The sequence below is a fragment of the Gossypium hirsutum genome, chromosome D07 (genome assembly GCF_007990345.1).
Source record: "Gossypium hirsutum isolate 1008001.06 chromosome D07, Gossypium_hirsutum_v2.1, whole genome shotgun sequence".
Taxonomy (NCBI): Eukaryota; Viridiplantae; Streptophyta; class Magnoliopsida; order Malvales; family Malvaceae; genus Gossypium; species Gossypium hirsutum.
Window position 1 is genome coordinate 7,379,452 of NC_053443.1, and position 26,230 is coordinate 7,405,681.

Genomic DNA, 26,230 nt, shown 5'->3' on the forward strand with positions numbered 1-26,230 from the left:
TGTGAATTTGACATTTTTGGGCCTTAGCTTAGAGGAGGCTCATAATTTTGCTTTACACTTCCAGTTTAGCTCTTCTAATCACATGTTAATCGTTCAGTGCAGTAAAGTGGCTCGTAGATTCGGCCGTTTGGGCCTCATAAATTCTTTTGATTTTTCTTTTGGACTGGATTACAACAAGGATATTCATGAGGTTGTATTTACATAAAAAAAATCAAATCTATATGAACCTAGAGCTTACAGTTTAATTTACCTAAACTAAAAGAAAGAAGCATGTGATTGTAGGAAAGATGAAAAGATATTTTGCCAAGGAGAAATTCACAAATTTTGGGAAGAGAAGAGCAACATGTAAATAAAAATGTCATTGAGGTTTTTGTACTAAGAGTCAGATTGTATTTTATTTTTTCTACTTAAAAAGTAAACAAATTAGTCCATATATGTTAGATAAAAGAACAAACTGATCCTTCTATTAAAAAGTTCATCCATTTCTGCTGTTAAAATTTGGTTCCTATATGTCACCATGGGGTATACATGGCATGTCATGTGTAACTGTTTGGTTATTCTTTTAGCCATATTAGTTTTGAACAATAGAAATGGAAGGAATTTTTAACAAAAAATGACAAATTTGCTCTTTGATCTAACTTACAAAAACCAACGTGCCTATTTTTTGAGCAAAGGAGACAAAATGCAATCTGATTTCTAGTACAAGTGCCTCCATGGAAGCCGCTATACTAGAAGTCAGATTGCATTTTGTCCATTCTACTAAAAAAATTGGCAAATTAGTTCAAGTACGTTAGATCAAAAAGCAGATTAGTCATTTTGTTAAAAATTCCATCTTTTTTTGTTGTTAAAAATTGATTTCTGAATGTCAACATAAAATACACATGACACGTCACATCTCACTGTTTGATTTTTCATCGTTTTTAATAGTGAAATTTTTAATAAAAATGACCAATTTACTTTTTGATTTGATGTACAGTGATTAATTTATCTATTTTTTAGTAAAGGAAATAAAATACAATTTGCCTCTTAATATAAGGGCCTCTATGGTATTTCTACCATACAGCACTTGTGGTTTCTCAGTCTCTTATGTAAAATTTAACCCAACCCCTCGTGTTTGGAGGAGAAAATAAGCAAGGAATTTGTTTGTTAAGTGGGTACAAAAATGATGCTGCGTTTACATTGTGTGGCGTTTGAGTGTATTGACTATTGAGAAAATGAGAGAAAAGAGAGGGCTTTGTTGAAGTGTCATTTTCCTATATATATTCTCGAGGTAGCAGCAGAAGCAACAAAACAAAAGGAAAACGCAGTCTCTCCCAACAGCCCCCCTCCCCAATCTATCCTTTTCTCTTCCCTTCCTCATCTGTTTCTCATATATATTTATAATAATAATAATACCAATAATTCCATTATCATTTGCAAAAAGAAAAAAAAGTCTTCTTTTGTTTTTCCACTGCTTTTTCCCTTAGCTAGTACTTAAATATGTCTGATAAAGGAGATTTCACTTCTTTGAATCGGATTCCTGATCTTTCCCTGCACATTAGCCCTCCCAACAGTGCTCCTTCCTCTATTTGTGCTGCTGGGGATTCTTCCTTTGATATTTGGCGCAAGGACGATGGTGTAAACCCAAAATCACACAGTGATAGTTCCATAAAACCTGCCTCCCAAGCTGACACCCAGCTTTCCTTAGCAAATCCAACCACCAGTGCCTTAGAAGCTGAAAGTGAAAGCCCTTGGGAGAAGAAAAGCTTTGCCCCACTTGCAAGAACCGATGATGATAATATATACCATGGGATTTCATTACTTGATGTTTCAGGACTGAAGCCCATCAAAGGGATTCCAGTATATAGTAACTATGCCTGGTCTTATTCATCGTATAATTGTTCATCTTCCTCGGCTTTGCACTCACCACCTAGGTTTAATGGGATTTCAATGGTGACACTGAGACCCCATTTTTATCCTCATCAGTTGGGAGGTTCAGACTTCTGTAACAGCATGGTTAGATCGAGATTTATCCCTAAATTACAAAGCAAAAGAAACATGAGAGCACCCAGAATGCGTTGGACCAGTTCTCTTCATGCTCGTTTTGTTCATGCCGTGGAGCTTCTCGGCGGTCATGAAAGTAATTCAATCTTTTTCTTTGAAAATTCTTTTTGGGATTTGATTTTGTTTTTTTGTTTTTTTTTTTTTTGGGGGGGGGGGAGGACTAACTTGATGTTGTGTACTTGAACACAGGAGCGACTCCTAAATCAGTTTTAGAGCTAATGGATGTCAAAGATCTAACCCTCGCCCATGTCAAAAGCCATTTACAGGTACTTGAAAACCCTAATTATATAACCTTTTTTTTTTTTTTCCATTTCATCTCTCTCACCAGTGTGACAGTGGGTGGCACAGGAGCCTATGAATGAACAGTTTAGTCTGATTTGTGATACAGAACAAATTCAACTTTTAGAGAAAAAGGTTAAAAAAAGAAGCCATCATTTCTCAATAATGCAAAGCAATTACTGACCTTACCAAACATCAATCTCGTGGTTATTAAACAAACCAACAAAAAACCCACAAAGAGAAGCATCTGATTTGATTTATCTTTTTGACTCTCATATATAATATAGCTTTGGTTTTTAAATTTATTATCATCTTTGTGTCCTTTTTTCATTGCAGATGTACAGAACGATTAAGACCACTGACAAACCTGCATCTTCCTCAGGCAATTCATATTCTTCACTACACTTTTTATATTAAGAATTTTGTTAATCATTATAAACAATATATAGAATGATAGTAATCATGAGATGCAATGTAGTGATTATTTATCTCCTTCCCTATCTATAAAAATGGAACATAGATAAATTGTTTATCTTTTTAGAAAATACTCGCAATGAAAAGATTAAACACTCATGGTAGTGTAATTTGCTTGTTCAGTGAATTAAGTAAAAAAAATGGGTTAATTAATTGTAGCAGATGGATCTAAATCAGAAGAAGATTATTGGGCAGCTGCTGCTCCCCGGCAGAGATCAGGAAGTCCAGATTCCTCCTTAAATCATGATAATAATAATGCTGCTGCTAATAGTAATCTTTGGAGTAACTCTTCTAGGTATGTCTCTCTCTCTCTCTCTCTCTCTACCTCATTTTATTTTTCAAAAAATATTATATCCATTTAAATTTTAAAACACAGAATGACAGAATTTTTTTAAAAAAAATTCTATAATTAATTAAAGTTGGATTGGATTGAGTAATATATAGTATGCTGGCAGGTTTTGGTTTAGATTTATAGATGTGTGTTGTTAATGCATGAGTAGTACGGAAGATTATATATAACTACAAAAAGTTAATGGTAAAAGATACTAAAAATGCCTTTGTTTTAAAAAATCATAAGATGCTTACATTAACATAAACCTCCTTTTTCAACAGATGCCAATTTCTTAAATGTAGAAAGTAGAGCCCTAGCAGGTGTAGAAAGTAGTGTATATATAACTTTTTAATTTTTTTTTCTTCAATATAATCATAAGAGGTAAAAGTATGATAAATTTGGATTATATTTTATTTTCTCTATTTAAAAATTGGATATATTAGTATATGTACATTATATCAAAGAGTAAATTAGTTATCTATTTTTTTGTTAAAAGTTGGTCCATATACGTCAACATAAGGTACACATACTTGTCTGGTTTTTTTCATTAGCTAAATCAGTTTTTAACATTGGAATGGGTAAATTTTTTAATAAAAAGGATCAATTTACTTTTTTATCTAACATATAATACTTTTACCTAAGGTATTCAGTACGTACTAGTGGACATACTGTTTTTCTACTGCCAACATTGGTTGAAGTGGTAAAGAAAAGATTTTAAAAGAGTCGGTGGCATGTTCAAATCTCACCCACGTAAATTTTAAGATAAAAAAAAAATTCTTTGAATATATACAATATTTTTCAATAATCTTCCCAAATACAATCCATCATTAAACAAACAAAAAAAAATTCACAAATTAAACAATAAGATTATTCTGCATATAACAGTTCATAATTCAACAAATCTAAAATAAATAATAAAAAATTAAAATATATTTTAAACTTATTTTTTCTGATACAAATAAATAATAAAAATTTAAAGTTAAAATATATTGTAAATTTAAATTTTTTGGTACCGGTTGATATACCATATTTCTATTGGTATGAGCGAAATCAATCGATAGTAATCAAAATGATGTCTAAAGTTAAGTGGAATGATATGCTTTTACTTCTTAAGGACTCATCCAATTAAATAAACCTTTATTTTTCAAGTTTTTTTTTTTTAAAGAAAAAGAAAGAGCTTTATAAATTTGTATAAGCATTTAGCTTTATAGATGGAAGTAGGAAGTAGGAACTAGGAAGGCTATTTTTCCTTTTATAATATAATAACCAAGTTCTCGACGTTCAAATTTTGTCAGGAGTCTGTTTGTCTGTCTGCGTGTATGTCAGTTGCTGTTTCGTTCAGTCTCTTTTTCTTCGTTTCTGGATGGGTAAAATTACAATAACAATCCTTAGAATTTCAATAGCAGAGCAAAACTCGATTCGATTCGAAAAAATTTAAATATTTTTTTGAATTTTGAGTTAATTGAATTAATTTATTCGAATCAACTCGAATAATTAATTCGAGTTTTGAGTTCAAATCGAGTTGAATTTTACAATTTGAATAACAAATTAGTGTAAATACCTTTTTGGTCCCTATCAATTTTGAAAATGAGCAAATCGGTCTCTCCCAATAAAAATTACAAAATAATTCAAAATAATTTTTAAAGTTAAAAATATTTATAAAAATTCTAAAATAATATATAAATAAAGTTAAAAAATTTAAAAATTTTCAGAATAATAATTGTAGGGACCTAAATAAGTTAATTAATAATTCAAGTTTATCATACTAAAATATTTTTTTTATTTTTCTTTGAAAATGTTTTCAAATATATATGATTTCAAATTTATGTGCTTTAATATGGAATTAGCTATACTGTAACAATATTTTAATTTGACATATTTAATTTTTAAATTTAACTTGAACAATTTCACTCGATTCGGCTTAACTCGAATTTTATTTTACTAGACTCAATTCGAAAAATTATCAAATTGAATTAGAATGATAAAATAGAACTCGAGTCATCAACTCAATTAACTAAAAAAAATTTCACTCAATTCTACTCGACTCGGTCAAACGCTTACCCCTTACAATGCTACTTATATTGCAATGGTTATTGTTAGGGTTTAATAAGGTACCTTATATATATATATATTTGTTTCTGGTTGGGGGTTGATGAACTTTGAACCACTAGGAAAGAAATTACAATGACATTAATAGTGGACTTTGGGTCCACCTTTTAATTTGTATGCATTTTTCATAAATTGATAATTATCCAAAAAGAAAGTTAAAGTTAGAGTGATGTGAATTCAGTTGGATGGATTTTTTTTAACCATTAGATGATTTTACTTTAGTTGGATTTGATTTAGTTTTAAGTTTTGGTTTTGGATGGTTAGATTTATTTTGATAAAAATAAGTTTTTTTTTATGACTTTTGTATATTATACCAAATCTCAAAGTGCTTTCATTAACATTTTTAAAAAATAATAATTTTTCAATAACTTCTAAATGATTATAACTATTTTACATGAAACACAAAATAATATTTTTTTTGAATGTGTGAAACACCAAATTGCCATTTCAAATGGGATTTCAGGATTATATATTTTAGTTCACTAAACGGAAATTATCACTTTCTTTAAAAAATTTTGGTAAATATTTAATAGAAGCTCAATCATATTGATGATACATATCAATAAAAAATTTGGTAAATATTAATGTGTGTGAAATATATATGTTAGACTTTTTATTTACCAAAATTTATAATCATAAAAAAGTGATAATTTTCATGTATTTAATTTTTATATTCACTATTTTTTTATTGGTTCAATGATTTATTTGGCCCTTTAATTTTACAAAAAAAAAATATTTTAGCTCTCTATATTTTTGCCTATTTTAATCTTTGAACTTCCGTTGTTTGTCAAATCTTCCCAAAATGGATGAAAAAGTTACCGTCTGCTAACTTTGTTGATGTGGTATACATATGGATTTCATTTCAACAATTAATTATTTTTTAAAAATTTTAAAATTATAAAAATTATAAAAATTTAAAAGAATATATTTTAATTTTTTTATAAATTAAGTAATTGAGGACATGACATACACGTAATGCCATGTGGATGCCACATCAGCAAAGTTAACAACTTTTTCATTCATTTTGAAGCAATTTTACAAATAAAGCAAATTTAATAACCAAAAGAAACAAAAAAAAATTAAATGAAAGCAAAAAAAAAATCATTTATTTTAAAATGAATTCCAACCTGATACATGTTTTGTCCAATTAATAAATCGATCTGTATAAAGTTGGACTAAATTTTATTACACATACGATGTAGGTTACATGGTCCGTGTCCCTGACCCATGTGACCTTAATACACAAACAGTGAGTTACACGATCTATCACACAGTTGACACACAGCCGTGTGGCGTTGACAATCATGTTTTCTGACGCTCGCAAATCGTAGAAAAATAGGTTTTTGTTACACACTTGATGTAGTTTCAATGCCAGAACAACGCAGAAAAATCCAAAACCTAAAAACCACCATCCAATATCCATCTTAACAAATTAATCTAACTAAAACGCTAACTTAGCAATCGAATTGAACTATATCAAAAACTTTGAGCAAAACCCCGAAACAGAGTGTTATTCACTTACCAACGATCATATAGCCACTAATCAAAACTAACTCGATGGAGGAACACTCCTCTCAAGATCTTCACCTAAACGAAAGCAATTCGAATAATTAACAAAGAGTTTGGAACCGTTAATAGTAGCATTCAATCTCACAAAGTAAAGATGAAATCAAACGAAACCGAAGAAAACCAACAACGAAACTTACGTAGAAACCTTTCAATTGAAGCAATGAATAATGCAGTACCCTCGATTTAACCTGGTAGCAAAGTTACAGAAGCAATCGAATGAAAGAGGAAAAAAAATAGAATGGAAAAAAAAAAGAAAAAGAAAGGGAGAGAAGGGAAGAAACTAAAAAAAATTAACTAAACTAAAATGTTACTAAAACTTAACCATCAAACCAGTAGGCTCACTCTTGACCCGAATTAACGCAAAAATAAACTTAAGTCAAACATTTAATGATAAGAGTCGAACCAAAAGGGAAACAAAATCTTTAAAAGTGATACTTGAACCCTTAACCTCAGCCACACAACAAAATATTTAACCACGGAAGCAAATTCATAATTATAAATAAAAACTAACAACAATAGTTCAAAATTAAGGGCATTACCAAATAATTTTTTGGTAATTCCCTAACTAAATTGGGACCCGATTGATGGACACCAACTCAATAAAATGTTTAATAAATAAGTATAGATATAAATGAAACTCATCATTTAACTTTAGATTATGACACACTCAAAATGAGAATGAGAATATTTATGTAATAAAATTATTTAAAAATTTGACAAAACAATTAAATGTGATTTTAGTTGAAATGATAAAATTAAAATGGTACAGACTAAGGGCCAATTCTTCATTGCTTAAAAAAATCACTTCCGACTCCAAAAGCACTTTTGGAAGAAAAGTTGTGCAGAACAAACTGCTTTTGGCTGAAATTTTTAGCTTTTCAGAAGTGTTTCTGAAAAGCACTTTTGAAAAGGAGAAGCTAAAAATTTTAGCTTTTTCTATCCCAAAAGCACTTTTGGTGCTTATTACTTTTCACCCCTCAAATAACATAGTACTTTCCTTTTTTTTTCTTGGTGTTTAATTACAAATGTGTTAAAATCATTAATTAAAAAAAATATTTTTTTTAAAATACTAATTACAAATATTTAATGGTTATATTTAAATATTTAAAATATAGTTTATATATTCTAATTAAATTTTATAAATAATTAATATTTATTGCTTAAAATTATTTAAAATGTATATTTCATATATTAAAATATTAACAACAAGTTATAATAATTTTTTTATATTCTTACTAAAATATAATAATATTAACTAATTTAAATATTATTTAAATGCATATTTGTTACTTGATAATAACATGTCTAAAATGGACATTTTATTTCTCAAAAACACTTTTTGACAGCAATGCTAAACACTCAAATTTTAAACCAAACTATTCAAAAGCATTGCCAAACTAGCTCTAAGATGTTTTGATTTCAAATCTCATCATACTCATTATGTGTTTGCTTATTTTTATTTATCAAAATATTAAAAAATACCCTCGAAATAATAATAATTTATTTGTAAAAAATGACTTTTTTGATAATTTCACATTGAGTTGAGATCCGTTTAATGGGTGGCATTAACTCAAGTGGAATGCAAATAAAATAGGATTAATTCCAATCAATAAATCTTAAAACACAACATGGAAACACAACAAACAAACGAAATAGACAATCTGATCAAACTGAATTGTTGTTTTGACTAAACAAACAGTTGTGAATGACTTGACAATGAATTCCAGGTTGAAGCAATTAATCCGATCTATTTTTCATATTTATAGGAGTTCGTCTATGTTTTTGCTTTACGAATATGATATTTTCTGGGCATTTCTAATAATATCAAGTGCTATTCCTATTTTGGCATTTCTAATTTCTAGAGTTTTAGCCCCGATTAGAAAGAGTTCAGAAAAAATTCTAGTTATGAATAGAGTATAGAACCAATGGGCGATGCTTGGTTACAATTTCGAATCCGTTATTATATGTTTGCTCTAGTTTTGTTGTTTTTTATGTCAAAAAAAAATCTTATATATAGTATAGATAACATTTTAAATCTATATTATTCTTCAATTTAAAATTGAATTGAGTTGATATTACAAGTTAATTGGACACCAACTTAATTATAATAAAAAAATTTCAGTTTTTTCCTATGTTTAATAAAAAAAACTATATAAAATTAATATACAAGTTATCATGTTTTACATTATTTTGCATAATTTTATCATGCATGTGTGCCATACTTTTTAGTGTATATATATATTAATTTGACTTTTATGTAATATCTTTTACTGAATTGATATCTCTTAACTTATGAATCTCAAATTTTATTTAAACTCGTTTACATTTAAAATCATTAATTCAAGCTTGCTTTATACAGTCATATTCTTATTTTTTTTTTAAAACTCTTTTTAAAATTATATATATTTATTTTAATATAATAGCTACTTGCTTTTGTAAGGGATATTAAAGTCTTTTATTTAAAAACTAATAACCATTGATGAGAAATAGAAGTACCTCCATTTTAGGTTGAAATCCTAAACTTCCACCTTACCTCATTCTCCATATTATCTCTCTTATTAGACTTGACCTCTTGCAAAATATTAACCACCCTCGTAGAAGTAGCCCTGGCTTTTCTTGGTGAACTTTGAGAGTTTACAACATTAAAAATCTCCTCCTTTTTTGACCAAGAAGCACTAACAATAGTAAGTTCCAATTCCTTAGAGTTATTCAAGGCAATTGTAACACCCCATACCAGGTTCAGTTGTTGGACCCAAGCTATAGGATGTCACAATAGTAAATAGAAACTTTTTTATACAAATTACTCAATAATATTCCATAATTCAATATAAATTAGTTAAGTCTACATTAAACATGCATTACAAACAAAATCGAGTCTCAATTGGCCTTACGAAAGCCCTTAAACAAGCTCACAACTAAATCGAGACCATTTTGAAACATTTAAAAAAGATAGGTAAAATAGTAAAATAGGGATCACACGGTCGTATGGTCAGGCCGTGTGGTGCTATCACACAGCCATGTTACCAACCCATGTAACAAACTGAAGCCATGTAATTCAGGGTCACACGACCATGTTACTAACCCGTGTAACTCACTGTAGCCGTGTGGACTAAAAACCATCCTGAACGTATTAAGCACGTGGTCATGTCATCCAACCATGTGTGACACACAACCGTGTTGTAGCCCGTGTGCATAAAAAATTACCTATTTTGAACCATTTGCAATCCAACCATTCAAGTGACCTATATTAATGATATTTTTGTGCCAATCAAACCAACACCAAAACTTACATATTTTAAAGTTAAAACACTAATTCATCTAATCATATAATCATACAACCAATATACGAACAATTCAATAAACTCAATTCATGTCTCAACCATTTCATATCACAACTCAATCATACCAAACATAAGCATTTGCTTAACACAACCAAAGTCTATAGCCATTTGATACCACCATCATAAACATAAGTATAATACCATTCACCTAAACATTCTTAATATCAAGCCTTGTAACAATTCATCCATAACATGACAAGTTACCATATGCATATATTCATATATTTATATACATCCTAACTCAACCATGCCAAACACAAACACAAACTTTACATTTCAATATTTAACCCTCCTAAGTACATGCCACAAATAACCAAGCTCGAAACATCAAAAGTCTATCGAATCGGGAGATGAAAGGTGTATGCTTTTCGCTGATCCAATTGATACGTTCCAGAAGTCCAAAATCTATAGAAAAGTAGTAACATGAGTAAGTATATAAAATACTTAGTAAGCTCATATAATAGAAACATTCAACTTACTTTAACCACTTACGAAAAACATGATTCAATGTGAAAAAATCTTACCTATCATGGTATTCAAAACAATATCAAATACATAAGGCTTAAAGCAAAATCCATACATGTATATATATCTCCAAATGGTAAATTTCCAAACTCAACCCAATATCTATATCATGAATTCATTTTCTAATTTATCACTTTGCTCACAAGCACCACTCAATTTGTATCATATACTCTTATCATAAACATCCATTATGTAATTCAAATATACGTATCAAACTTCCAACAACAACATCAACTTATAAGATTTTGAGCTCAATCACATATATAACCTCAAATATTCTTATTTTCATTTCAAACCAACTTATACCTCATATTCAACTCATATGCATATAACTTAGCCAACAATCAATGGCGTAAAATCACCTTTTTATTCATAACATTACCCGATGGAACTTCGTAAAAGAACTCCGTATACATGTTAAAGTAATAGTGTTTGGTTACCCGTTATGGTTGAACCTACAACATAAATAACTTGGTCAGGGCTTAATATTCCTGTATTCTCAAGCCCACAACATATGCAGGAGCTCAAAATCTAAACTTGTATTCTCAAGTCTGCAACATATGCAGAAGCTCAAAACTTATTCCTGTATTCTCGAATCCACAACATATATAGGAGCTCGAAACCTATTCATGTATTCTCGAGTCCGCAACATATGTAGGAGCTCGGAACCTGGGAAAAACTCATAACCTCATATATATGACTTTACTATTTTCATCAAGATTTAACCTCGCATTATACCATTTCACAACAATCCATTTCAATTTGATTTAATTCTCAATTTAGGTACTAATTCTTAGCCAATTCAAATTGCTAATAAAACATTAATGAACATATTGATAAAACTCAACAGAAAATTAAACATATTTATACCGTATGAACTTACCTGATAAATCGTAGCAGTTTAGTTAACAGGGACTACTCAATAATTTTCTCTTTTTCGTCTAAGTCAACAACTTGATCTATATAATAGTTAAGATTCAAAATAACAATATCAATCTCATAATAAAACTCAAATCCATGCTTATAATATTTTTATTTTATTTTATACAATTTTCTTAAATTTTTACATTTTATTCAATTTAGCCTCTAAAACTGAAACAAGTATAACTTTCACAATGGAGCTTCGCTTTTCATTCCAAATTTCAATTATGTCCTTCTAAGCCCTCAAAAATCCAAATTTATAGAAATTAAAAGTCACTTTTAACATATTCACAATTTAGTCCTTAAATGCAAAATTAATAAAAATTATTTTGTCAAATAATCCTTAAACATTTCATAGCTTCCAAATCTACCATTTTCTATCAAAAACATCTAAAATCATCAATGGAAAGTTTTAAAACCTTTAACAGTGTTAAGAAAAGAAGCTTAAAGAGTTGAATGAATAACTGTTAATTCCTTTGAGTAAAAATGCAGTAAATATATACAGAAAATGTAACTAACACTATAACTAATTACATACTGTTACTTAATTTCTAACTAACTATACAAATGCTGGTACAACAGTTTTACACTCTCAACATGCCCCCTCAAGTTGGAGGATGAAAAATGTCTTTCATTCCCAACTTGGTCACTAAGTATTTGTGCTGAGGAATGCTTAATCCTTTAGTGAGTAAATCTGCCATTTGTTCATTTGTTGAGATGTGCTTTGTTTCCACGTCACCTTTTTGAATTTTCTCTCGAATAAAATGACAATCTATCTCAATGTGCTTTGTTCTTTCATGGAAGACCGGATTTGAAGCTATTTGAAGGGCAGCTTGATTGTCACAATGTAACAACATTGGTTTTGAAATTTTAACTCCCAACTCAGCTAATAAACCTTTCAACCAGACTAGCTCTGCAACTGTGGTAGCCATACTTCTGTATTCTGCTTCTGCAGATGATCTAGATATCGTATTCTGTTTCTTGGATTTCCAGGAAATCAAAGAATTTCCCAATTTGACACAATATCCTGTAACTGACTTTCTAGTCATGTTGCATGAAGCCCAACCAGAGTCACAATATGCATGTATATCTGTCGTTCCTTCTGCTGTGAGAAAAATACCTTGACCAGGATTCTTCTTGAGGTATCTCACAATACGCAAAGCAGCCTCATAATGTTCCTTCTTCGGTTTCTGCATAAACTGACTAAGGTGCTGTACTCCAAATGCAATATCTGGTCTAGTATTGGTAAGATATAGGAGTCTTCCTATTAATCTTTGATATATGCTTGCATCTTCTAATTCTGTATCTGCATCGTGTATGTCTAGTGCTGCATCATATTCCAGACTTGTCATTTTTAGATTCTGCTCCAAGGGTGTATTTGCAGGCTTTGTATTTGTCAAACCAAGATCATTAATAAGTTCAAGAACATATTTTCTCTGATTCATAATGATACCCTCTTTAGATCTTGCTATTTCTATGCCAAGGAAATACTTGAGAGTACCCAAATTCTTCATTTTGAAATTCTGATGAAGAGTTGCTTGTAAGTCTTCAATTAAGGATTTGTCATTCCCAGTGATCAAGAGATCATCAACATAAATGAGCAAAATAACAACTTTGCTACCAGATGATTTGATGAACATAGAGTAGTCATGCTTACTTTGAACATAACCGGTGTTGATGAGAGCCTCACTGAGCTTCAAATTCCATTGTCTTGAGGCCTGTTTTAATCCATAAAGGGATTTGAGCAGTCTACATACATGATTGCCCCCTGGAGTGCCAAATCCCTGAGGTAAGTGCATGTAAACTTCTTCATGAAGGTCACCTTGAAGAAATGCATTATAGACATCCATGTGAATGAGAGGCCAGTTAAATAAAGCAGCAAGAGCAATAACAATTCGGACTGTAACCTGCTTAACAACTGGGGAAAACGTGTCCTGAAAATCAATACCTTCCTTTTGACTATAGCCTTTAGCCACTAATCTGACTTTATAGCGTTCAATAGTGCCGTCTGAATGGTATTTGATTTGAAACACCCATTTGCAGCCAATGGGACGTTTTCCTGGTGGGAGTGGAACAACTTCCCAAGTTGAGTTTGCTTCTAAAGCTTGAATTTCCTGTTGCATCGCAGCTTTCCAACAATCATGTTGAATGGCCTCTTGGTAGGTTCGAGGTTCAGAAGTGGTAGAGATGGAAGCAACGAAACATTGAGTGTGTAAAGGTAAGTGATGACATGTTATAAAGTTGGAGATTGAATACTGACCTTGTGCAGTAGTAGAAGAAGATGAAGAAGTAGGACAAATGTAATCTTGCATCCAGACAGGTGGTTTGGTGTTTCGGGTGCTTCTTCGAGAAGGATAAGAGGGTAAGGAAGATGTTGGTAGGGTAGAAGAAATAGAGGAAGTAGGGAGGGAAGGTGGTGGTGGTGGTGTTGAAGTGGTAAAAAGAAAATCAGGATCATGCAAAGAACCAAATGTATTGTCATCCAAGGGAAAGAGGGGTTGATCTTTGGAGGGTGTTGTAAAAGGAAAGACAGATTCATGAAATAGAACATCTCGACTAACAAAAATTTTTGGGAAACAGGATTGAACAGGATATATCCTTTTTGGACTTGAGAATAACCCATAAAAATGGATGGTGTAGCTTTGGGAGAAAATTTATCACGCAGATTGGTTACTGTGGCATAGCAAAGACAACCAAAAATTTTAAGGTGAGAAAGATTTGGTGGCCTATTATACAGCAGCTCAAAAGGTGTTTTCCAGCGAAGTACTGCAGAAGGTAACCTATTAATTAAGTAACAAGCTGTTAAAACACATTCCCCCCAAAACTTAACAGGTACATGCGATTAAAATTTTAATGCTCGGGCAACATCTAAAAGATGGCGGTGTTTGCGTTCGGCCACACCGTTTTGCTGAGGTGTGTGGACACAAGATAATTGGTGAATGATTCCAAGGGATTGAAAAAAGAAAGTACCTTCTTTAGTAAAAAATTCATGACCATTGTCACTGCGAACAGTTTTAACAATTCCAGAAAATTGTGTTTTGGCTAACATAATAAACTGCTTAAGGTAAAAAAGGGCATCACTCTTAAGTTTTAAAAGATATATCCACGTCATTCGAGTATGGTCACCAACAATGGTTAAAAAATATCTATGACCAGAATGAGTTGAAGTGCGATAAGGACCCCAGAGATCGACATGGACAAGAGTAAAAGGTTTTGATTCTCTTGAAGTACTTTGTGGAAAGGGTAAGCGTGTTTGTTTTGCTAATGGACAGACAGTGCATGTTTGAATGTTATGAGAATGCACAGAGCCATTATGTAAAAAGCGTATTTTATTCATCTTTGAAAAAGATGTGTGACCAAGTCTAGCATGCCACAGAGGGTAATCAACATGCTTAAAAACAGACAAAGAAGTAACATTTGAAGAATGTACAGGAAGAGGTACGGGTAGGGAAGTGGGAGTTGAGGAGGGTTGAGGGAGGAGTAGATAAAGACCATCTTGTTCTTTACCAATCCCCATCATCTTTCCACTGCAAAGGTCCTGTAAAACACAAAATGTAGGATAAAAGGAAACAAAACAATTGAGATCTTTGGTGAGTTTAGAAATGGAGAGAAGGTTAAAATTGAATGAGGGAATGTAAAGAACATCTTTAAGAGTGTGATGAGGTGTAAGATTATGAGTACCAATATGAGTGATGGTGGCTGTGTTACCAGTAGGCAATTTAACAAAAGTGTTGTTAGCACATGCAACAGGTTGAATTAAAGCATTAAAAGCATGCGTCATGTGATTAGAAGCCCCAGTATCAAGAATCCAATGAATCGGATCAGATGCATAAGATATACCTGCCATGTGAGCTACAGCTTGCACAGAAGAGTTCTTGTGTAATAGGTCCAAGATCTGTTGATACTGTTCAGCAGTAAATGTAGGAGCCGAAACAATAGATGGTGAAGAAGCAGGCATAGCAGGAGAATCAGAAGAAGGAACAACAACTTGATTGACAGTTGGTGATTTCTTCTTGGTGAACTTGAAATCAGCAGGAAAGCCATTGAGGCGATAGCAGTCGGTTCGAATGTGACCCCGTTTTTGACAATAACTACAAGACAAATCAGAACGCTTCTTGGAAACTGAAGAAGTTGATGATTGCTGACTAAGAAGAGCAGTAGGTTCCGAGACAGGTAGTGGAGAAGCAAGTTCTCGTTGAGTTTCATCACGCATGACAAGCGAGTAAGCCTGATTAACTGTGGGCAAAGGTTGCATCAAAAGGATCTGGGATCAAACATTAGAATATGTTTCATTTAAACCCATCAAAAACTGAAAAAGACGTTGTTGTTGAAGTTGAGCATTTCGGCGAATAAGATCACAATCGCAGGTAGATGAAGGAACAAGAACATCATATTCATCCCAAAATAATCGAAGCTTAGTAAAGTAAGTGGAAATAGAATAAGCTCCCTGAGTGTGAGTGGAAATAGCACGATGGAGATAGTAAATACGAGAACCATCAACCTTGTCATATCGTTCCTGAAGATCCTTCCAAACAATGGCAGCATTGGACGCAAAAACAATTCCAGCAGAAAGTTCCTGAGTAACAGTGTTAAGGATCCAAGAAAGAACCAAAGCATTGCATCTATCCCAATGAGGCATTAGATCAGCATCAAAGTCAGCACGGGAACATGAACCATCAATAAAACCAAGCTTATTCTTGGCAAGAAGGGCGATACGCATAGACCTGCTCCAAACGCAATAGTTTTCAGTTCCAGTGAGCTGATGAGAAACCAAAAGCATTCCTGGCATGTCAGAAGGATGCAAATAAAGAGGATGGCCAAATGGCAAATTGAAAGAGGAAGGATTAGCCATGAAGAAAAAAAGAAAGAAGAGAAGAGAAGAATGAAGAAGAAAACTAGATCAAAGATGATCAGGAAAAAGGTTTAGCCTGATACCATGTTAAGAAAAGAAGCTTAAAGAGTTGAATGAATAACTGTTAATTCCTTTGAGTAAAAATGCAGTAAATATATACAGAAAATGTAACTAACACTATAACTAATTACATACTGTTACTTAATTTCTAACTAACTATACAAATGCTGGTACAACAGTTTTACACTCTCAACAAATAGTTTTGAAAATAGAGGTTAGGTTAGTTGGACCTAGTTGCAACAATCTCAAAAATATAAAGTTTAAAAGAAACAAAATTTATTTACTTACCATGGAAGAGGGCCGAAAGTTTGATAGCTTGAAGCTTTCATTCTCTTTAACTACGGTGGAAATTCGGTGGAAGAAGAAAATGTTAAAGATGATGACTTATTTTTAACGTATTATCATATATTAATTATTAAATTCTAATATAATTTAAGTAATTTTTTTTAATAAACAAAAGGGCCACCAACCGTCCACCATAGTGAAAAAGAGGTATATTTGCCACCTAGACCCTTGCACCTTCATTAACTAAGTCACTTCACTAATAAAATTCAACACCAATTAACTTTTATGGTTTTTACGTTTTAATCTTTTTTTTCCTTAATTAACTATTAAATCATCTACATTACCAAACCAAACTTCAATCCACTTATACCACAACTCCGTAAATATTTAATAAAAATATTTACAAGCTCAGTTTATGAAAACGAAATCCTAATACCTCATTTTTCAAAACTACTGACTTTCGTTACGCACCACTTTTACTTGACTAACTAGCCAATTAATAAAATCTATCCAATCAAAATTCACCATAATATCATATTTAACTCATAAATATTAATTACTAATGTTTACAACTCACTCGTCAGAATCGTGATCCCAAAATCACTATTTTCAAAACTACTGAAAAACGAGCTATTACAATGACAAACTTATTAGAGGAACTCGAGATCACTTCTTTTCCCTTACTCAAAGTATTAATTATTGGAGAACAAGTAGAATGTTCCACTTGTTGGAAAATTAAAAGATTTTCTAAAATGGAGTGGTTGTGACATTTATAGTAATAAATCCTAACTAAATTAGTATTGTGCTTTGAGTTAGACATTTTAAAATGTTTCCCGACTTTTGAATAAACAATCTATTCTGCTAATCTTAAACTCTAGTCTGTTTACAGTGTGAGCTTTAAATTCACGAATTAGTCACACACAATGGAAAGTTTTATTAATATCTAATGAAATATTAATTCTCTCAAAGGCTAGAAAGTGAAAGATGAACTCTCTCAAAATATAGTATTTATTTGGGGATAAATAAATCATGTTTACAAGAGTACCAATAGTCTCAGTCCAACAATGAATAAATAAATAATATTCTTTTGATAGGAAAACATGTGTTCCCATTTAGGGATACATAGGGGCAACAATTACTCCCTATGAACATTAGGGTTGTTGCCTCTTGCAATATAGATGGGCCTCCAGGCTTATCTAATGTATTTGGTGTTAATTATATGTGTTATTTGATCTTTAAATCAACTCATATAATTTTACAAATCCAATAACTATTTTTCTATTTCTAAAAATATTGGTTATTTAATTAATTTTCTAGTTAAATTATTTTCTCAATCCAATTTTAATTTCGTTAAAGTCATGACATCTTTACTATACTAGAAACTATGAGCAAATTAATTAAATTAATTTTTTCACTAAAACTGTGATGACTAATTAATTTAATTTCCACTCCAAACTCCAATGAATTAATTTCAAATAATTAAATAATAATTCGAAAAAATTAATTTAATCTCTAAGTCAACTCTCACATATAGCGAGAAAAAGCATTCATTACGAATAATGATAAATGTGATCTATTTCTCTAATTCGTCATTTTCATTCATTCATGTCGATTCTATTGCAAATCATTTAGAGTTGAATCAAGCTAGTAGAGGGATCGATTATACGTATATAAATAGGTCTCAAATAATTTGTAATTAATTTATGGCTCTTCATGTGTTAATAATTACCACATTATTTAATCATGGAGTCATTTTGCTACAGTATTATGATTAAGCTCTCCCTATTATATACCATTGTAAAAACTATTTATCAATTGCTTGTCCAATAACCTTGTCTTATGTGTCTTGCCCCCATAAGACATTATTAATCTTTTTTGGATTAAATCTGTTCACTCAATATGATCTTATTTTATCTCATGTTAGCAATCACATCTTCATTCATGAAAAAGTCATTTACTAACAAATAATAAGTAAATTATTCTTAGACAAATGACCTATGGCCACATTACTTTTCCATCTACCCTGTAAAGTGGGTGAGATGATATCATTTACCCTTTATTAATCTATGAATTCTACTATTGTAATAAAGCTATGTCATGCAGAAGTAGCATACATAACATATCAGCTTTCGGCTCTATTACTAATTGAACTCTTGCTTTTAATACATCAAAGTATACGAGTTATACACACATAGCCTGTCACTTATTTATGATTGAGGTAAGTCACACTATGAACATCAAATGAATAAATCCATAAACGAATCTAAGATTTATTTTACTTGGATCATGTCCGATGTATTGTCAGTCCAGTCAATCATATCTATGTCTTTATCTTCTAAGAGTCATTCACTCCAATACCGAAGATAAGATAAGGTATTTCCTCATTTGTACTTGTTAGACTACATAATAGTCTTTTAATCGACTTGCTCTATTTGGATTAGACTATGAACCATTTAAATTATCTATTAATATAAGTTGTATTCTACCATTATGATCCAACCACATAATACAACTTAATATTAGTTAAACATTAAGTACTCAGTAAGCTAATATTTCATTGGATTTTGCTTTGTGTGCAAAAATTATTGAAGACATTATACAAAGGATATTAATGAAATCGAGAGAATTTAATTTAAACAATATGTTCGAAAAATTACAAATACATTTGACAATATCACTATACTAATGACTTTAGATCCCAACACCACCTTTGCCACAAATCCTACATCACTAATCCCTATCTCATTATTTGCAGGACGAACAAAATTCTCACTCATCAAATGAGGCTGACTTTCCATTACAGTTGGAGAAGCTTTAGATCCTTCACCAACTTTATTAGGCTTCCAATCCTTCTCTTGTACTACCACTTTCGTAAGACAAATTTTAATAGAGTGACCAAAGAAACAACAACTAGAACACATAACAGGAAGCCAGGGTACTTTAACTACAATAAAAGCTAAAGATCCATCACTGAGCTCCACATTACTAAACCTAGGTATCACTAGATTAGCTCCAACTTCTATATAAACTTTAGCATCTTAGAAGTAGAAATATTGTTCATGTACGATGTAGTGCCTATTGCACTTGCAATGCAACTCATACATCTTTTAGTGAAAAGTTCTTAAGGTACTTGCCTCAACTGAACCCAAACAGGCTATCAAAATCTATACATTTCATATTAGGCTCCCACTTTCTCAAAATCACAGGGTTATTTTGAATATGCTAGGGACCATTCTCAAGTACCCAGTCCCTTGCATCTGAATTCGACAACCGAAAAAGACAAAGATTCTTACCAGCGAGCCTTACTTCCACATGGCCCTTTTTTTCCCATAGCAAATTCATAACCCTCTAAAGCAAACTAAAATTAGGAGGCTGTCCCAAGAACTGAGCAACTAGAGAATGTTGCCAAACCCTAATACCCTCTTCGATGGCTTAACAATGATGATACCATCTTGAACTTGCGGAGGAAAGAATTCCAATGACTGGTCTAAAGCAGTAGCAAATAATTTCCTCCCATCAGTAGGTTCTTTCTGCAAATTCATTACACACTTTAAACCCTCGTATCAAAAAAATCAAGAGAAGTATGAAAAATCAACAAAGAATCTAATAGAAATCAATAATTTAACTTTGAACAATTTGAAAATTATGGTTTATTTCTTTTATTTTCCGTTAAACTTAATCAAAACTTGAAGTTGAAAATTGATTCAACTTAATCTTATGTTTGAATTGCATACAGAAATAGAGAAGAAAGGAAAGAATAGTCTTTCTCTTATTTGAATAGCTTTTTTTCTCTTAATAAAAAAAAGGGATAAATCCAAATTTATACATAAATTATAGTTTAATGTGTAATTGTATACATAAACTTTGATTTTGTGCAATTTTATGCATGAAAATTTTATTTGATCCAATCTTTTAAATTATTACCACAATTATTGATATATCATCATTTTATATTTATATATTGCATACATAGATAATTATATTTATTCAATATAAAAATATATTGATATATTTATTTCTTTAAATGTGTATGATTAAATCAAAATCAAAATTTATCTATACAATTACACATTAAATTAAAATTCATGTATAATTTTAAAATTTATTAGAGAAATGGTACATTCATTATTTACTATTAAAAACCTCAATTTTCATATTTGGTATATAAAATATTTTATAAAAACATTGAAATTGTAATTCTTTTTTTCTCCTTCGTAAATTAAAGAAAAATGTTAAAATTACTTTTCAATAATTAGTTTTAACCATAAAAAAATGGAACTTACATTCTAAAATTTACTCTTTTTTATTTTAAAAAATAAATATTTGAATTAATTTAAAATATAATTAATTCATATTTTTTTATAAATAAAGCAAATTAATCGGTTACATCAAACTCATATTATTCTAGCCATTCTTGATTAAATCATCATGAGTAAGAGACAAGACATGATGAAATGATAACGGTAAACTATAGTAATTTATCTCCCAACCAAAAACTTTAACAAAAAAAATAAATAAAAACTATTACATTCATCTTTAAAAAAAGGTTTATTACATTCAATTCAAATTTGAATGAAAAATGTCGGGTTTTGTTGTTCTGACATGTTTTTTTAATTTTTTAATCGACTATTAAGAAATGTATATGATCTATTCCAGAAATCTTTATATTTGTAAATATGTAATATAAAGTAGTTTTAAAATCAAAACTTTAAAATTTCAAAAAAAAAAAAACTAAAATCATGAAAGTGAGTTGCAGTACTTTTTTTTTACCCTTTTCTAATAAAAAAAAGTATTATTGTTGACTTTTTTTTTTATTTGATGATATCTATAAATTTATCACTTTAATTCAAAAGTTGAAATTACCAGCTTTAAATAAGAGTAATTTTTTTAAAAAGGAATTGTAATTATTTTAAAATAATCTCTAATAGAGATGGTTTCTTTTATGTTTTCAGATATCGTAGAATATATATATATATATATATATATATATAAAAGACTCAAATCTCTTATTACTTTATAAAAAATATTTTTAATAATTTTTAACTGAATTGATATAATTTGATTTATTCGTATCAAATTTTATGTGTGTATTAATCCCGTGCACACTCATAAGTTTATTTGTATGCATGACGTCTTTGTGCGTTATAGAATGTTGCTTGTTTTTAAGTTGATCGAACACTAATTCTTTTAGAAAAATTAAATACTATTTTTTTAAAAAAAATAACAAATATTAATATATTTTTTATCTATAATATATAAAAACAATTTAAACCTAAAATAAATATAATCATTGAAATTAGAAAGTTTCCTTGGTAAGGATAATTATTTTCTCAATGATTGAATTAGTATAACATAGCAAGTTGAATGAAGCATTTTATAGATAGAAAAGTGGCGAGTGGTGTTATATTGTATCTCTATAATCTTGTTTTGGTGCTACTTTTTGTTTCATAATTTTAGCTCCTTTTCTTTCTAAAATCAGATTTCATTTTTCTAAGAGCTATTAGAGAGATAGCTTTCAAAAGAGACGAGTATTACATTAGTGGATACATGGTCTGGGATTGTACCAGTGACTGGATTTTGTTCATTAAAATGAATCTCAACCTTGTAAAAGCATGATAGAGATCTCCGTATTAAGAGTTAAATTATATTTTATCTTTTTTTACTTTAAAAATTGGTAAATTAATTCTTATATATTGATTAAAGGGCAAATTGATTCTTTTTTGTTAAAAATTGTATCTATTTATACAGTTAAAAATTAGCGTAATTGATGGAATAATCAAACAGTGACAAGTGGTGCCACGCATATATCTCATGCTAACATATGGCAACCAATTTTTAACTATAGAAATGGATGAAATTTTTAATAGGAGAATCAATTTACTCTTTTATCTAATATATAACGACTAATTTTTCCATTTTTTAAGTAAATGAAATATAATGCAATCTAACTTTTATATAGAGAACTCCGTACTTTTACCATCTCATCATATATATATATATATTGTTGATAATAATAGATCAGAAGAGGGGTTGCAATATGGCATGTACTGCACTGCACACCATATTTCTGGTTGATGCAAATTGAACCTCATTTAAGGCTACTGCAATTGTTTCTCATAACATTATATAAGAGGTGACCTCAAGGGTCATCTGTCAAAAAGATTGTTTCTTTTTTCTTTTACCATTATGGTTGTTCACTTACAAAAATGGCAACATCTAGTACTTGTAGATGTTGTCTTTTGTTCTTCATGTTATCTAATATGGAAGTTGTGATTGATTGTTGAGGATGAGCAATACTAGCAACATCATCACTAATTCATTAACTCGTTACTTTGCCTTCTGCACAATCTCTCAAACTCGATGTTAAGGGAGTACTTAATTGAAAAACAGCTAACTAAATTATGATTTTTTGTGCAGTAGAGGAGTTTGGTTACCGAATTCGAGGAATCCGGACCAGCTTAGACCTGAACCTCCGTCTTCTCAGGCCGGAAACCACTTTGAGGTAAGTGGTCAGACCATCTTATCAGCTCCATATGTGTGCATGTAATGCAACGATCTGTAACAAAGCATCTAGGTTAACTACAGAGGAGATAAAGATAAAAACACTATTCCAGTCCCTCTTGATTTTGATATTAAGCAAATTGGTCTATGTCAGAAGTAAGCAACTAAGAACAATCAATAATAAAAATTAATGTTTTCCGTCAAGTTTACATAATTATGATTGATATAATAAATTAAGCCCTCAATATTTAGATATTTTATCAATGTCGTCCTAATTCTAAAAAATTATTTGAACAAAATTTATACTTTTCTTAAATATAAAAAAAAATTCAAAAAGAATATATATAGAAAAAACTTTATCTTCAAATATATATATATATATATAAAATAGACCGCATTTATAGATTTTGATGGTTAAATTTGTTATTATACCAATTAAATTATGTAAAATTAATAAAAAAATATTATTATTGTGACTAATTGTTCTTACATACTTACTTTTGAAATTGATAAAAATTAAATTATTTTAATTTTTTGAGGGGACGAATTTATTAATATCAAAAGTGAGAGGATCGGAAGAGTGGTTTCTACTCGGAGATGATGTAAATTTTCTTAAATTGCTAAAAGAGGTGTGGTATGTTATGTTCAAATACAGTATAATAAGTGTTTGCTTATCAATAAGTTGATTAAGAGAAAGGTTAAATTTTCCATAAGTCCTTGTACTTTTCAAAATATTAGGATTTAGTACACGCACTTTTATTTCCATGAATTTAATTCCTCTATTTTTTAGATTTTAAAATTCAAGTCCAATTAGTAACAGTATTTTTTTTTTGTTAAATTCAAGTTAATTATATTATTTTCTTTTTAATGGCTACCAATTGAGTGTTTTTTTTTCTATTTCAAAATGTCACACCAACAAATTTAACAAAAATTTTAATAGTGTTAATAGCTGAACCTGAATTTTGAAATCTGAAAAATAGAGGGACTAGATTCCTAGAAATAAAAGCGCAAGGATTAAATTTCAAAAGTTTGAAAATTATAGGGACTTATAGCATATTTGAACCTAAGAGAAAAATTGAACGTAGAACTGGGATATGAAAGCTACGAATGGATTATGTGTGTATATATATAAAGTGTTACATGATTGGATTACAGGGAAGCAGATTGAGTGAAGAAAAAATGAAAAGGGGGCCAAACATAGAACACCATAATCCAAGCTTGGAGTTCAGCTTGGGAAGAGCAGACTGGCAGTGCAAGGACCTCACTGACTGACTCACTGACTGAATGCTTTAAGCTTAATGGATGGATTCCTTACATCAGAGTTTGACAATAGGTATATAGACTCATCATATCAAAGTTTCATGCACGTCGCTCTGCCTGTATATTCTTTTTTTTAGTGTTCTTGGGTTCATGAATTGAAAGCAAAAGGAAAGGAATGAGTTTCAATGGTGCATTACTTTATATTGTTATATTGCTATTCACTCTCTTCCACTATGCTGTATTGAATGGGATCGATTGCAGTGATTACTGTGTGATTGCTTCACTTCAATATCTACTTTATCTCATTGTTTGATATTCCACATTGGGTAATTATATTATTCAGATTGCATTTTATTTTTATTTAAAAATGAGTAAATTAATTTTTGTATATTAGATTGAAAGCGAATTGATCTTTTTATTAAAAATTTCATCAATTTTTACCGTTAAAAACTAGTCCTTGTACATTAGAATGAGGTACACGTGGCACACCATATGCAACTGTCTAATTATTTTGTCAGTCACGCTTGTTTCTAACAGTAGAAATGGATGATATTTTTACAAAAAAGAGACCATTTTACTTATTGATCTAACGCACAGGGACTAATTTGTCTATTTCTTTAAGTAAATAAAAGTAAAATACAATTTGACTCCTAATACGGAAACTTTTATGATACTTTCACCGCCTAAAGGAATGTAGAGAATATTGGATATATAGTGTAGCGTTGATCATAGTTCACAAGCAATGCACAAATGCGTTCATGCAAAAAGAAAAGAGCGGCTTTCTCGTGATGATTAGTAGCGAAGCTAGAAAATTTTTCTAGAGCGGAATTAAGTTGTATATTTTTATGAGAGCTAAAATGTAATTTCATAATTTTAATAATTAATATTTTCATATTTTTTAAAGGATTAAACTAAAAAAATTTTATTTTTAAGAAAACTAAAGTACAACTTTACCATTTATTAAATTAAAATTTTGTAAAACTTGAAATTTTACATTTTACGCCACCCTGATGATGATGGTGATCGCAGCTATAGGCATCTCATCTGTAATTGGTTTTTGGTTGTTAATACCAATGTTTCTAAAATCGGATCAATAGTCGAACTTGTTGGATAAATTTAATTAAAAAAATCATTAAGAATTCATAAAAACTACAAATAAACCATTCAACAGATTTTTAATTCAATTCAAACGATCAGTATCTCTTATTTTAAACCGGTATCTTAATCGATTCGATCCAATTCCGAAAACCATAGTTAATACAATATCATACATATCTCATTCCCGACCATATTTCGCTTTCCAAGTTTGTTGGATGTGCGGGGCGAATACTGTTCGACTTCCACCTTACTCTTTTTCACGTACCTATAATTCAAAGATGAATTGAGGTTACATTTTTAGTAACTAGGGACAAATCCGAATACAAGTGCCCTACAATCTAGTTTTTGCACCATTTTCGTCTAAGCAAGCATTAGGAAGTAAAAATAGTGATTTATTAGTATGTTTTTGTTTTCATCATCAATTTTTTTTTTAATCTAGTCACTTTTATTAATTCAATTTCGTATTTTAATAGTTTTAGTGTTAAAATGTATTTAGTCGCCAAATAAAATATTAATAGGGTCTGACATGATAATAAATTTAATTTTTAATATTTATTTATTTTGTTAATTTAATCTTAATTT

General features: G+C 30.2%; 1 protein-coding gene and 1 long non-coding RNA gene across 5 annotated transcripts; one reads left to right on the top strand and one right to left on the bottom strand.

Annotated features, from left to right (window-relative positions):
* Window positions 1-1,281: 1,281 nt before the first annotated feature.
* On the top strand, window positions 1,282-24,910 carry LOC107953326 (transcription repressor KAN1). 4 transcript variants are annotated; one of them, XM_041097313.1, is made up of 7 exons: window positions 1,282-2,119; window positions 2,233-2,309; window positions 2,659-2,704; window positions 2,956-3,091; window positions 19,545-19,646; window positions 23,207-23,291; window positions 24,446-24,910. In XM_041097313.1, the coding sequence occupies exons 1-7, from the start codon at window positions 1,480-1,482 to the stop codon at window positions 24,560-24,562; spliced, it is 1,203 nt and encodes a 400-aa protein (XP_040953247.1). In that variant the 5' UTR covers window positions 1,282-1,479; the 3' UTR covers window positions 24,563-24,910. The 4 variants fall into 4 exon arrangements, with proteins under 4 accessions (XP_040953247.1, XP_016744096.2, XP_016744097.1 ...); XM_016888607.2 differs by having other exon boundaries at window positions 2,959-3,091; XM_016888608.2 differs by lacking the exon at window positions 19,545-19,646 and having other exon boundaries at window positions 23,210-23,291.
* LOC121219348 (uncharacterized) lies at window positions 9,855-17,994 on the bottom strand. The gene is made up of 3 exons (XR_005916041.1): window positions 16,793-17,994; window positions 11,034-11,126; window positions 9,855-10,551 (listed from the first exon to the last, which is right to left on the bottom strand). It is a non-coding gene; the product is annotated as an uncharacterized lncRNA (long non-coding RNA).
* Window positions 24,911-26,230: the final 1,320 nt, after the last annotated feature.

Coding starts and splice junctions, on each gene's coding strand:
- LOC107953326 (XM_041097313.1), top strand. CDS start 1,480: ATGTCTGATAAAGGAGATTTCACTTCTTTGAATCGGATTCCTGATCTT. Junction 3,092..19,544: donor CTTTGGAGTAACTCTTCTAG/GTATGTCTCTCT, acceptor CATTATTTGCAG/GACGAACAAAATTCTCACTC. Junction 23,292..24,445: donor AGGCCGGAAACCACTTTGAG/GTAAGTGGTCAG, acceptor ATTGGATTACAG/GGAAGCAGATTGAGTGAAGA.